This window comes from Vanessa atalanta, chromosome 10, assembly GCF_905147765.1.
Source record: "Vanessa atalanta chromosome 10, ilVanAtal1.2, whole genome shotgun sequence".
Taxonomy (NCBI): domain Eukaryota; kingdom Metazoa; phylum Arthropoda; class Insecta; order Lepidoptera; family Nymphalidae; genus Vanessa; species Vanessa atalanta.
In genome coordinates this window covers 6,278,770-6,293,777 of record NC_061880.1, presented here as the reverse complement: position 1 = coordinate 6,293,777, position 15,008 = coordinate 6,278,770, and the positions used below count along the sequence as shown (strand labels likewise).

General features: G+C 33.3%; 3 protein-coding genes across 3 annotated transcripts; all 3 read left to right on the top strand.

The window, feature by feature from the left end:
- Window positions 1-246: 246 nt before the first annotated feature.
- LOC125066681 (alpha-ketoglutarate-dependent dioxygenase alkB homolog 6) lies at window positions 247-1,396 on the top strand. Its single transcript, XM_047674893.1, has 2 exons — window positions 247-384; window positions 638-1,396. Exons 1-2 carry the CDS (start codon window positions 340-342, stop codon window positions 1,277-1,279), a joined length of 687 nt encoding a protein of 228 aa, XP_047530849.1. The 5' UTR covers window positions 247-339; the 3' UTR covers window positions 1,280-1,396.
- A 347-nt stretch (window positions 1,397-1,743) lies between these two features.
- Window positions 1,744-7,395, top strand: LOC125066743 (cytosol aminopeptidase-like). The gene is made up of 12 exons (XM_047674988.1): window positions 1,744-1,909; window positions 2,695-2,804; window positions 3,177-3,312; window positions 3,633-3,760; window positions 3,939-4,113; window positions 4,253-4,449; window positions 4,822-4,924; window positions 5,028-5,135; window positions 5,410-5,515; window positions 5,926-6,066; window positions 6,458-6,531; window positions 6,795-7,395. The coding sequence occupies exons 1-12, from the start codon at window positions 1,748-1,750 to the stop codon at window positions 6,987-6,989; spliced, it is 1,635 nt and encodes a 544-aa protein (XP_047530944.1). The 5' UTR covers window positions 1,744-1,747; the 3' UTR covers window positions 6,990-7,395.
- A 3,544-nt stretch (window positions 7,396-10,939) lies between these two features.
- Window positions 10,940-14,568, top strand: LOC125066978 (activator of 90 kDa heat shock protein ATPase homolog 1). The gene is made up of 4 exons (XM_047675319.1): window positions 10,940-11,567; window positions 12,867-13,403; window positions 13,697-13,853; window positions 14,321-14,568. Exons 1-3 carry the CDS (start codon window positions 11,211-11,213, stop codon window positions 13,826-13,828), a joined length of 1,026 nt encoding a protein of 341 aa, XP_047531275.1. The 5' UTR covers window positions 10,940-11,210; the 3' UTR covers window positions 13,829-13,853; window positions 14,321-14,568.
- Window positions 14,569-15,008: the final 440 nt, after the last annotated feature.

Genomic DNA, 15,008 nt, shown 5'->3' with positions numbered 1-15,008 from the left:
AAAACCTTCATTTTACTAAATATCATTTTCGAGGTTTTTAAAAGTTTATCCTGATTTATGGTTAAGTGTCAACTGACTGTCAAATTGATAATATTACTTATACCTGTCTTCTACCTGTCATAATAATATAAAGATAATCTTAAAAGTAGTTTCTGCGAACAAATAAACATTATTTTTTATTTGATTGTAAATATATTCAAAAGAAACACCAAAAGTATTTTATTTCATTGTTATATTATCAAATTATTTAACTCTATCTAAATATTTTTGTATACGCATGTTATTGGTATAATTTTTAGTAAAATTGTGAGTCACTAATCATTTTAGTCATAATAAAAAATGATAAACGATACCTTTTCTATACAAAAGTATAAAGTAACCACTGTGAGTTATTATTTATTATAATTACTATTAACTTTATCCATATAATGTTATAACTTTTAGTAGTTATCGTGCCTTCAAATGATCAGCCTTATTATGAAGTTTTGTTTTTATTTTATAAAATTTACTCATTTCCAATACACACGTTTCATTAAATTGATATAAATTTTTATCATCCTTATACACATTTATACTGTAATGTCTAATCTTGTTATCATTTAAAATCAGTATACAATATGTAACTCCTTATTAACAGGTCGAGCCAACAGCATATTACATATCAGAGTTTATAACACCCCAGGAAGAGAAGTATATTTTATCAAATATATACTCATCTCCAAAACCAAAATGGACCCAGCTCTCCAACAGGAGATTACAGAATTGGGGTGGAATTCCTCACAGTAAAGGCATGATAGCTGAAGAAATACCACATTGGCTGCAAACATATAATGAAAGAATTCATAATTTAAACTTAATGAATGGTAATAAACCCAACCATGTCCTTGTTAATGAATACTTACCTGATCAAGGCATACTCCCACATCTAGATGGATCATTATTCTACCCTACAATAACAACAATCTCTGCAGGTTCACATACAGTATTAAAATTCTTGCAGCCAATATCAGACGAATGTTCTAAATTAAAACCAGTGTTCTCTTTTCTCTTGGAGCCAAGAAGTTTACTTGTCCTACAGGATAAGTTGTTTAGCTACTATTTGCATAGTATTGACGAAGTGAGTGAAGATTTGTTAAATGATTTTGTAGTGAACCTAAATATGTGTTCTGATAAGTACGTAAAAAATACAAGAGTGGCTCGTGATACAAGGATATCTTTGACAATAAGACATGTGCCTAAAACAACAACTTTCAAAATTAATATTGGTAACAAAAGGTGAATAAAGTCAATTTATGAATGGGTGATAAATATGAAAATTATTGTCCACACATGGGATGAACTTGTGACAGTGTGTGTATATGACTGTATTTAAAAATAATTTCAGTACAGATTTTTAAAAAAATATTCCGTGTTTTTTTACCTTTAAAATAATTCCAATTGATTGTAGTTGCAGGTTGATATGTATTTATTATATATATATATATTTTATTTTATTTAATGATATTATCTATTTCTATACCAAATAACATTAAATTGGCAGTTATTCGATCTAGTAACATAAAATTAAATTCATAAACTTTAATATTTATGATGTTAGTACAAAAGTTAAATGCAGATGAAAAAAGTGCTCCATATATTAATTTTTCATGTCCATCTTGATTAAACTTTTTAACTAAATAAAAATTTTAAATACAATGTGGTACATCTAGTTGGTTATTTTTATTGTGTTGGTTGTTTTTTTTTTATAATGGGTTACACAAAATTATTTTCGAGTATAAATTTGTGGAGGGTAAATTTTGGTAGATTATTTAGGTATTGTAGTAGTGTAGGTCCTACTAGTGAATGTAATACTGCAGCTGAAAAAAAATCAAAGAATGAAGCACAGGACACGAACACTGAAGGAAATAAGGTAATTAAAATAAAATTTTTGTCTCGTAATATTTATAATGATATTTAAAAATGTTTTAACTACTATCCTATTTAAAACCATCAATTTGTAGATATGATTGTCAAATAAATATTATTATGCTACTCAGAGATTTAATCTCACAGAATCAATCCAATAAAAATATTTTCAAGACCATGTCTTTGTGAGGGTTAAGGCTAACTTTGTTGCTCCATCTGAAATTTCCATTTTTATATATTGAACTAAAATCTGGTTACGAAAACAGTGTCTGTGTGTGATTTGTAACAAATTTTATTTCATAAATTTTATTTTATGATGTCTTGACCGATTTCGGCCATGACGGCTAATCTCAAGGGATGCCGGTCAGTGTGCGCGAACACAGGTGCGCTCTCTATTCTCATAATCCGATGGTACGGCAAGTCCGACACGATCGGAAAGAGTTCAGGCACAGGACCAACGGCTACGTGCTTTTCGAGACACATTAGTTCCTACTTTCAGACTCAGGGCTATTTACTGGAAATTTTTCGCTAGAAAAACCTACTAAGTTTTTATCGACCCAACCACTTAGGACCTCTGTATCTGCGGCCTTTTATCTAGACCTAAACTAAGCCAACGAAGTAATCAATTATTTTATAGTAAATTATTAAACCTATGTTAAATTGACAAAAAATAATTAAATCTTGTTTTTTTTTCGATTTGCGGATATTATGTTTAATATTGTTAAAATATTGTATAAATACAACGTACCTGCATGAGACATAAGTAAAATGTTCTTACAATAATTGTAGAGTGGTTTGGTTATCGGGGTGTACGAAGACAAAGATAAGTTCGAGCTGACACCCGTCGCTGAAGAAATCAACCAGAGAAGTGGTGGCAAGATATGCGGATATTTAAACGAGTAAGCTTATATGTTATTACTAGTATTTTAATATGATATTTCATATATTAACTAACCGACGATGATTTTATTAAAATGTCTGTTGCTTCCATTTGTTTGGTTTACTCGAAACGTCGTTTACATTTGTCGTAAACATTTTTTAGCACTCATTAAAAATATCACTGGCAACCGCAATTCAGGTAAATAGTCAATTTCTTAAAATTTACGCCTGCCTCTTACTACGCAGATCCACAGAACTTAAAATATAAGTATATAATTGTTCACTAACGAGTCCACAATATTGTTTGTTTTGACGGATGAAATGGATACTTACATATAATTTATGCTACGATATTCACATTGCCGTCGTACAGATTTAAATAATCTTAACAGACTGTCGTGTCAACTAAAGTTGGGTAAGGCATTCGTTGTGACCGACGTGGTGCCGGAGTTCGGTCCTGTTGCCATTTCTTCTCTGGGCAAGAAGGACCCGGGATACAACAAACTGGAAGAGTTAGATGAGACTCGGGTATGGACAATATAAATACGTATTTTTATTAAATATTTCGATTAAAACGAAAATGTTTTTCTGAAATCTCTAAATTAATGTAAGTTCCAATCTGTACAATTATTTAACACAATTTTCGTAGGTAGGTATCAAATTAAATTATTTTATTAAGACTTTTATAGATATTATCGATTTTGTTAGTTGTATGTATGTGGCTCAGTTTTTATACATATAACCAGAATATACTAAGTTCCTCATGTATGAAATAAATATGAAAATCGAGTCTATATAATTCTGGTTATTTTAAAAGTGTAATATAAATAATCACTGCATTGTGGCAGGAGAACGTGAGGGTGATGGTGGGCGCGGGCGTGCGTGCGCTGTGCGAGCGCGGCTGTGCGCGCGTGTCGGTGTGTGCGGCCGGCGCACCGCACGCCGCCGCAGAGGCTGCGCATCTGGCTGCCTGGCGGTATATGTTGAACCGATATGCGTGAATTTTTTTTTCCCAATTAATAATAAAACACAGATAATCATTATAACTTGATAATGATATATTGTTATTAGGTCGGTCAGCATTCTTGCGTTGCGGTAATTTTCTCAACATTATTTATTACTTAACATCATTAATAATCGCAATGTTTCATTAGATTCGAAGAGTTCAAATCCAGTACTGATCGACATCAAGAGGTTCAATTGTCTCTTCACGGTTCCGAGGGACAAGAGGAATGGGACACTGGTGTAGTGTACGGGCAGTCACAAAACTGGGCTAGATATCTGACCGATATGCCGCCTAATAAAATGACTCCAGTTGATTTCGCCCAGGTAGTAAATGTTAATATTTTCACCTTTACAAAAATATTCTCAACGTGATTTTTTAGATTTCAGTACGAAAAATATATTTCAAATTAACGAACATCCGTTAATTTATATAAAACAGACCGTTATCAAAGTACCGTGATAGGTGGCACTGGATACTCTATGTCCGCTGGGTGTGCACGTGACTGCGCACGAACGTTCGTGGCTGGAGGCGCAGCGTATGCGCGGCGTGCTGGCGGTGGCGGCGGGCTCGTGCGAGGCGCCACTGCTGCTGGAGTGCACGTGGCGCGGAGCCGACAACCCGCCCGTGCTGCTCGCCGCAGACGGTCTTACCTTCGACTGGTGATATGCACTCCTTTCCTAGCCTAGCTAGGCTTTCATGTGTGAAACTGATTTCTGACTGTTTCTTTATCATAATTTCTGTCACTAAAGAAGATATTTCTAAATGGCAAAAAATTCTGTATTTGATATGTATGGTACAATTTTTTTTAATTTTTTAACTAAAAAATTAAAAAGACTTGCGTTTTGAAATGGAATTTAAATGAGATTTCTTTATTTATCTGATTAGCAAAAGACAAACAAACGACTAGCAACTAGCCCCCACTGCTAATGTTATTTTCATCACAAATCTTGACAAAATTATTATAGTTATAATTTGTTAACTAAGTGACAGCTTAGATATTATTTAAAAAAAAAAAAAATTGTACCTTCCAGTGGCGGTTTATGTCTGCGCTCTGCACGCGACATGCACGGCGCACGCAGCGTGGCTGGCGCGGCCGTCGTACTCGCCGTGATGCGGACACTCGCGATCCTCAAGGTTACATCATACTCGTCATGAAATATCTATTTTAATAATATATTCTTCCTTTTATATACTAGCATAGTGAAAGATCTTCTATACTTTAGCTTTTTTGTTCAAGGTGCCGTTACATGTGCGCGCGGTGATCCCGCTGTGCGAGCAACTTGTGAGCGGACACTGCCTCAAGCCGGGAGACGTACTGCCCGCGCTCAACGGCTTACACATGCAGGTCGCTTCCCAATATTCCTGGCAGTAGCATATATTATAGGAAGTAGTTAGTATTAAAAAAGTTAAAAACTAAACAACTGTCCTATCCTATGGACATATAGGTAACACTGACTTTTATAATAGGACTCCAAACAAATTGTTACATGTTTTTATTCGATTTTTTGGGTTCAGCGATTTTTAAAGCCATCAATAATTATGCTAGAAAGTATGAGGGTTTATAGCTAAAAGGCTCCGCATTACAATGACACTATAAATATTTCAAATGCAATTATCAGGTGGAAGACACAGATCTTGAAAGTCAGTTGTTGCTGGCCGACGCACTGGTATACGGACAGGCTATGTACAAACCTGCGCTCGTAATTGACGTCGCCTCTCTCGCACGTATGTAATTGTGTATTGTATAATAAGATTTTTATTTGGCATTTATTTGAGTACATACTTTTTTTTAATTAATATTTATTTATCCAAAAAATAATAACGTACTTGAAGGCGCAGTAACCAAACTATACAGTAAGACATCGCATTACGTAATATTATTTTGAATGCTGTATAATTTTGAACTATAATATTTATAGTATATTTTGGTTTTTAGTTCACCTTAACCGTTATTATATAAATTATGCAAATGCGAACTCGGCTTAAGAAGTTCTTTCCTATTTACAATTTTTGGTTACAGAAGTTAAAAGTAATCAGACGATGAAGTCTGATATATATAGATTATAGATGTTATTTCTTTCATTATTTATGGTTAGTTTAACAAATTGATATATTCTTGTACGTTGTGTTGTCAGCGGTGGGCGCGTCGTGCGCGTGCGCGTGCGTGTTCACGAACAGCGAGCACGTGTGCCGCGGCGCGCGGGACGCAGGTGCGCGCACGGGCGACCGCCTGTGGCGCCTGCCGCTGTGGGACTACTACCGCAGACAAGTGCGAGGTGAGAACACTTGGACACATTACAGTACTGATATCCTGATTGAAATTGCGTCTCGGCAACCAATTATAATGCGCAGGTTCAGATTAATGCAATTGCAGATTCGCAATTATACGTGCTTACCTAGGAACGAGAGGGTATCACTGTCATATTCTTAACCCTGGGCTGCTACTATGAATTTTCGTTAGGTACTATTCAGCATTTCAGAAGTATCACTTAATAAGAAATAAATGTATGTATCTAGATATCTAACCATGAATTGAAATGATTAATGGCGTATATTATTAATCTAAACCTCTAAAGGTGCAGAAACAAAAGTTTCGAAAAAATACGAAGCTTTCAACTCACTCATGGTTACAAGTCTAATTCGACTTTACCGGGGTTTTAATTACAGATGATCCATCTGTTGACTTGCGGAACAAAGGCTCAGGGACAGCTACTATTTGTAAGGGAGCAGCTTTCTTAAAGGTAATGTAATGGTAATGTTTTAGAAAGTAGTAGGCACAGGTATCAATCTTTATAAATGATTTCATTTGTAGGTTCTGTTATCACAATTGTAACAATTGATTTTGATTGATCAGGTCTGCTATTTTCGATTTGTTTTTTAAGTAGGTACATATTAATAAGAGATAATATATATTATTTGCATATAATAAAACTTCCAAGGATATAGTCATAAGTAGTATAGTCTAGTATATTAGATGATAAAGTCGTGAGCTTATGTACGCCAGCACTTCGTGTGCGGCGAGTGGCTGCACGTGGACACGTCGGGCGTCCGAGCGGGGGGCGCCGTGTATCTGCGACCCGGACGCGCTGCCGGCCGACCCGCGCGCACTATAGCCGCGTTCCTGGCCGACACCGCGCTCGCCGACAAGCACACCGATTCACACGCCGACAAACACGCTGACTCACCGCGGGATTCGTGACGTAGCCGGAACGACTAAGCTGTCTAGACGAGTGCACCCCGAGATTATTGTACTGTTTACCTAAATTTCCGGTATTGTCTGTATCGGTTTGCGAATGATCATAGTAATTCATAATTATTAGAATGCAAATTAATGATAGATCGGCCAAAATTATTGCTAATAAAATAATCAGCAGCATTTCTTTTGCCATCATCTACTAGACAAAAAACATTGCACCTTCATACTTATATGTCGAGGGAAATCTGAAATTTGTATATGTACAAGAATCATGTTAATTGATCACTGCGGAATCAAAAATTCTATTCAAAACATTTATTATCTGATATAGATATCTATAAATAGATTCAAATATTTTCTATTTGGTTGTTTCATAGTAAATGTAAATCATTTTGTAAAGTATTCATTTTTATTTAAGTAATAAATAAATTATATAACTAGGCTTTTTTTTAGTTATCTGATTCAAATCCTCATTTAAGTTTATGTATTTCTTATTTCAATAAAGAATAGTAACTTTGTATAGCCGTGGTGGCCTAGTGGTGAAAAGACGTGAATCTTGGCTGATGATTCTAAGTTAAAATATTTGTTTAATTTATGTTTCTAATTCATCTCGTGCTTGGCGGTGAAGGAAACCTGCATGTGGCGGATGAGATTATGCCACGTATACCCACCAACCTACATAGGAGCTCCGAACCTACTCCTTGAGACTTTGCTTTTACTTAGTAGTTATATTTAAAAAAAAAACCCTGGATTGCTGCCGATTGTAAAGAAATAGAGAAGACATTGTGCTTGCGAATTCAGTAGAGCAAGTTTTTTTTTAAATATCTGACTTTTCATTTGTTAATAGTGTTTGTTATTGTGCGGGACAAATTGTCTTTGAGTGTGCAAATGCGATTGGAAAGCAATCAGACACAACCGTAAAAAAGTTTATTGGTATGAATTTCTAGGTCTTTTATGAGGCACGAAAGTGTTAGCACTCCCAAGCTAGATCTCTTACTCCAGATGTGTAAGATAGTGATAAAATTAGTTTTGATTCTCTCTTCATTACTGAATTCAAGTATGAAATGTATATCTATATATATAAAAATGAATTGCTGTTCGTTAGTCTCGCTAAAACTCGAGACCTGCTGGACCGATTTGGCTAATTTTGGTCTTGAATTATTTGTGGAAGTCCAGGGAAGGTTTAGAAGGTGAGTAAGTATGATAATAATGCTAGGAATTTAATAAAAACAACTTTGTTTTTCCTTAGAAATAGGGATGGTCGATTATCATTGATTTTCGATGATCATAGATGTTCGACAATAAAACATAGATGTTTTAAAATTGATTTTGCTTTATTTAAAACATCGTTACATCTATTTCTCAAATTTAATAATTTCTTCCCTTTAGGACGACGCAAAGTTTACAAAAAAACACCGATGTCATCAATTAACATCGATGTTTAGTGCTCAATAAACATTGAGTATCAATGCTCGGTATCGATGTCATTATCGACGCCATAATCATGTTTTTGCAACATGGTAACCAACAAACCAATCAACAAATAGATCGAACCTTTATCGTCGATTGATTCCTCTTATGACAAAGAGTGCATTCTGCATCCTTCTATATCTTATTATACTCTTTGCTTCTATCTTTGTGACGGTTACAACTACGTGCGCGAGAACTTTCTTTACTTCGGTGATCCTTTGCGATGTGCTCTTTTTTTAACCTTTGTGATAATTACACTTTACTGCAAAGTGCGCGAGAATTTTTCTTACTTTGTTTACGATGCTGAGGAGAACATACTTAGGTCGTCGCAGTCAATCAAATATGCGAAGAGCTACTTCACGTGTTAACCGTACTAATGACCAGAAAGACACAGATCGAGAAAATAGTCGTATAAAATTAAATGTTAATAACATAATGAAATTGAGAGATCTCGCAGACTCAGTGCTCCTGTGATTCAGAAAAGATCCTGCATTCCACTGTGATCCAGCAAATAGATTATTGTGCCGACAAATCGTTAAAAATTGGGGAAATGACAATAATTGGTAAATATTGTAAGATGTTACAACACAGTGGTGAATCTGCTGGATTATGTTGTGCTGGAGGCAAAGTAAAATTGCCACAATTGGTCGCACCACCAGATCCCTTACGCTCTTTAGTTTCTGGGATGAGAAATGATTCTAAACACTTCTTGGCCAACATTCAAAAATATAACAACTGTTTCCAGATGACATCATGCCCACTTTCAAGGTATTATACTATAATAGATTTTTATAATATTCAAGTTGGAATTGTATTGGAATATGTATTAGAAATAATTATATACAAATCTTTTAAAATTACCGATACAAGGACAAGTTTATCACTTTTGGGTGCGCTATTACCACTACCAGATGCAGATCATCTATTTTTACAAATTTATTTTATGGGCAATTCAGATGCGGAAGTTGGTAAGCGTTGTGCTCACAATCCAACAGGGAAGAGAACCATTGTCCATGAATTACAATATTTTCTTCATCGGAACAACAATTTAGTAAACATGTTCAAAATAGCATTGGATCGAATGCCATCCGAAAGCCATAATGAAACATGTATCTGAAACACACAGGACTTAAGATATGTTACAATCTCCTTTGATCGTCTGGCAGGGGGAAGATGGATACCATTTTAAAAATTGAGACTGAACGATTGACATACATCCGTTTGAACCAAAGACAGCTTCGATCAGAAAAATACATTAATTATAAATGCTATGAAACAGTTGACCCAAAATTGCATGCAGTAGTTACCAAACACATGATACCCATGTATCTATCTGTATCTAAACTCTGCAAGGTTTTCAACTGTATGGTCGACAGCAAGTGTTCCAAGCGATTCCTAAGAGACCTTATTGCTGAAACTATCACGGGAAATGATAGATACTCATTGTATTGTCAGCGATCAGTTGCGGACAATGGTCGATTGGTAGTTGTGAGGGTAAAAGGACAAAATGTTGATGTAGACAATCGTTGGATTGTGCCATATTCGCCAATATTGTCCAAAGCTTTTGAAACTCACATTAATGTAGAACATTGTAACTCTGTGAAGTCTAAAGTACATATGTAATGTTAGCAAAGGTAGCGATATGGCCGTCTTCGCTATAACCGATGCAAATTATGAAGTATCACAGTACCAGATGGGTCGCTATGTAAGTAGAAACGAAGCAATTTGACGTATCTTTTCATTTGTGATCCAAGAAAGACAAATACAGTAGCCCAAAAAAAATATAATAATAAATTATATATTAATTACATGTGTAAAAAAAAATAAATAATATAACCTCATTTATAACAAGCATTTTTTTATTAATTACGAATTCATATTTTTTGTTTGAAAATTTATTTTATACGAAAGTTTAGCTTTTTTATTTATCGATTATGGCAGTACGAAGTCTGCCGGGTCAGCTAGTCAGTAATAAATAAATAAAAAATACTATAGTACTTACAAAAAATGTTAGGTTATGCGTAAAACGAAATCATTTACTGACATCCGGATATAAATGCTAATGTTGGTAGGTACATTACTTTCTAGAAACTTACAGAAAATGCAAAGATGTTGCCATATGTAAATGATTTCCCGAAAGTTATATATATTTAAATTAAATAGACTTGGATAAAGTCGCTACATCATATAAACAAAATAAGATCGTAAACTATTAAGAAATCGCTAGTACTTCATGAATTCGAAATAAAATAACTTAAAAAATTGCCTAAACTTTACTCAACTAGTAGCTAGCAGTCCGCCAGTCAGACAGTCAATGAAGTGAATTTTAATTCATTAAAATATATTAAAAAACCCTATGTAATCTATACAATTATTAAAAAGTATTTCATTCGTTTTTATAAATGATTTTCTGAACATTTAGAAGGAGTCTGAGAAATAGTTATGGAAACATTGCATTTATATGTCATTTTTCCAGTTTTGACTTCTATTCACGCATTAATTCACGACGTTTCTCGAAAAATATGAATTAGAGTTGTCTGCCGTTAGCCGATATTAGTAAAAGTCTGCTACTTTAATAGCTGTAGAGGTAACATATAAGTTAATATTAGTGTGAAAAATAGTGCTATGCATGGTTAATAGTTAATTTAATAAATAAGATCTTAGTAACAATCGTGAAGCCTTGAACTACATCTATTTGTGGTGATTAAAAAACGCCGATCATTGGTCACCTCGTGTTAACGTTGGGACTTTAAGATGGCCAAATGGGGAGAAGGTGATCCTCGGTGGATCGTGGAAGAACGCCCCGATGCAACAAATGTGAATAATTGGCATTGGACCGAGAAAAACGCAGGACCGTGGTCGAAAGATCAGTTAAAAGAGTTGCTGAATAATTTGAAGATAGCGCAAAATGGCATAGATTGTAAGATAACTGAAGTAGAAAAGATAGATGGTGAGGCCACTGCAAATAATAGGAAAGGGAAATTAATATTCTTTTATGAGTGGGACATAAAATTGAAGTGGGAAGGCTTATTGGCTGGTGCCAAGGATAAAGTGAAGGGAGAGATCCATATCCCGAATTTGTCTGAAGAAAATGATGTCAGTGAAGTAGATGTAAGTAATCATTTTATTTAATGTTTTATGTTAACAGTGTGAATCATATAATCATATCATCATCATTAAGCCTTTGAAATCATAAAAATTAAATTAAAAAGGCACAATTTATTAAAAATTATAAATGAAATAAATCAAAGCAAATTTGAATGTTATAATTTAGATTTATGATACAAACTCTTCAAAATATATATGTCATTATGTAGAAATACTAATATTATAATATATACAAATATGAATTAAAAATAATTACTGTATAAATCTTGTCCATATGGAATGGCAGTAAGTAAGCTAGAATGGTGCTATATTATACAAATATGAATTGTTTATATCTCCATTTTAAACTAATATTTTTCTCATATATTGAAATTTACTTTGCTGCCAGCAAAGCCTTGCCAGCATCTTCTAATAAGAAGGAAAGGAAACTTCTTGTACACTATATATTTAATATGAATAAAAACTACACAGATAAAAAAGAAAAAATATTAAATATTATATTATTATACATGAACCCTAAGCCATAAAAATGTTAAAAAAAATTTTTTTACATCAAATTTAACTCAATGGTTGCATCTCAATGTTAATGAAATTATAGTATGGAATTGTTGGTAACAGAAAATAAGTAGGTTCCAAAACTGCAATTTTGTTATTAGAAATCAAAAAGTTTATTTTCCTCTTTTCAATGGTATAAATATTACTTTCACATAGCTTATATTAAAAAAAATACTTTTGGGTATTTAATTACTCTGAAAGTAAGTGTATATAAAAATTATAACTGGAATTATCAATTTTAAAACTAAACTCAAAATTGTATTTATCACTCAAAATAATATTATATAAGCAGAATAAAAGTTGATAAACTTTGAAAACTTATCGTAGTAAATAGTTAATTTACCATACCATATGAAACAATTGCAAAGGTATAAATTTAGACCCTAGATCCAAGACCTTTCCAATGATATTATATTTAACCAAAGAGAACATTTTATCATATTAAAAATAAACTAAAGACAAAACTTTCTAATCTTAATAATGTAATGATTATATTATGTAATTAAATTTCATGTCATAGATACATCAGTTGATTATGCTTGATGTACAATTAAATAAACATTTTCATGTATTTCATGTATATTGTTACCTGTTTGTTACCTTGGCAAAAATAAAAAATAAAATAAAGTCACGTTGTGCTAAATATTGCAGATATTATGTATAATTTAAATTTGTATTTGCACCTTAATAAGTAAAGTAAAAAAAATAAGACCAAAATATTTTAAAGGGACATTTTAAACATTTCAGATGACTGTCACAATCAAAGGCAGTGGTGACGAAGCACAGAGAGTTAAAGCTTTTATGCATAATGTTGGAAGAGATGAGATTCGTAAGCAATTGAAAGAGTATATAAGAAGCTTGAAAGAGGAATTCTCAAAGGGCTTAATCCTGCCAAAGAAAGGTGAGGCCCCAGTAAAACCAGACAATGTCTCAACCATTACAAGTGGATTCAACAAAAAAATTAACATGGAGCCGGTAGTTACTTCCCAGAATAAACAAGTTGGTTGTAAATTAGACACTAAATCTATTGAATTATCGGAGTCTTTCCAATGTCGAGCTCATGAATTTTATGATGCTATGACACGAATAGAAATGGTGACTGCTTTCACCCAAGGTCATGTGAAGATGGAAGCAGAGAAAGGTGGCAAGTTTTCATTGTTTGGTGGTAATGTTAGTGGAGAATTCCGAGAACTAGTGCCAGGGAAGAAAATTGTACAGTACTGGAGATATAAACAGTGGCCTGATCAACATTTCTCTGAAGTCACTTTTAATATAGAAGAAAAGGTAATGTTTAGTATTCATTTTTTTATTTCAACTTTAAAATAAACCAATATTTAGAAATAACCACAAAGATAACAACAATTTTACAATGTGGTTGTGGTTTATAAATAGTATGAATTTTAATATATTTTTAACTAGTTGATGATTTTATTTAAATAAATGTTTAGATTTCCAATTTTAAAATACGTTTTCCAGCATAAATTAAAAATAATCATTCAATATAGAAGCCCGATGATTGCTAAAATCTATCAGCACTCTTTTACCAAATACTAAAATAGTTACTTTGTTCATTCCAGGATGATCATACGTTAGTAACTCTGAAGCAGGATCTTGTTCCAGCAACAGAGGTTGATCAAACACGTGACAACTGGAGGCGGTATTACTTTGACAGCATTAAGCGGGCATTCGGATTTGGTGCCTTCCTGTGATCTGAAGATGGCTTAGAGAAATTAGGTAGTCATATTTAAGACTTCAAATTGGGTTCGACTTGTAATGCTTAACAATAGAATTATCAAAATTTTTGCAATTTGTAAATAGACATTGAAATTGGATTCCAATGCATATGCTAAATTATTCTAAAACAATTGTTTCGCCTATTTTATTATTTTGTCTGCCTCGTTGGTCTATTAAGACACATCTTATATAAATAAGGCCACAGAACCCGAGGGCCTGGGTTCAAATCCCAAGGCGGGCCAATAAAAAAATATTTTTTTATAGAAAAATACTCAGAAACAGCTGGAAGTTGGAGAATAAAGTGTATATGTGTTTGCGCCCACACTTGTACTTTATAATACGTACTGCATAGTTAGTTGATCTTGTGGAAATCGGTCAGGACGACATCATCATAATCTTCTCTTTAAAAAATATTTTTTACATTAATTTATTAATACTAAACATTTTAGAATACACTTTTTTTTCAGGTTGAATTGTATCACTGCTAACACATTGAAGACAATTTTTATTGGAACATATGCAACATTAATTCGTACACTTAATAAGACTTTGTGATTTGGAATCCATTTTTTTTTCAAAACACACTCGCTTTAGTATTTGTATACATTTAAAGCGTAAAAGAATAGGTATAAACATGTCTCATTGCTTTATTAGCTAATGCATTGTGAAACAGATTAATCTATGGATTTTTCAATAAATTATGTTAGGAAGCAAATGTGGTTTTATTTTTTATTTTTCTAATACCATTATTGAGCATATGTCAGTCATTAATATTGATAGTTACCTGTGTAAATTTGCCTATGATATAATAAATACTCTTATTTTAATTTAAAATCGGCAGACACACTGGTAAACAGGCTACCTGCCGATAAGTGGTCTTTGCCCATAAGCAACCCTCACCAAGCTCGGGAAGTAAGATGTCTTCTTTCTGAAATTACTCTTGGATCTGGCTGGACTGGCTCACTTGTAGTATACACACAGTATACACATTTTATATAGTAAAATCCTAAATATTTTTTGATTTTGAATCATAAAAGCAAATTATTGTTTGTTTAATCTGTATATTACGTGACCTAAAACACGTGGTGTGACGTCATGCAGGCAAAAACTGTCAATTCAGTGTAAGCAGCTGTATCAAGCTGTTCATAGTACATA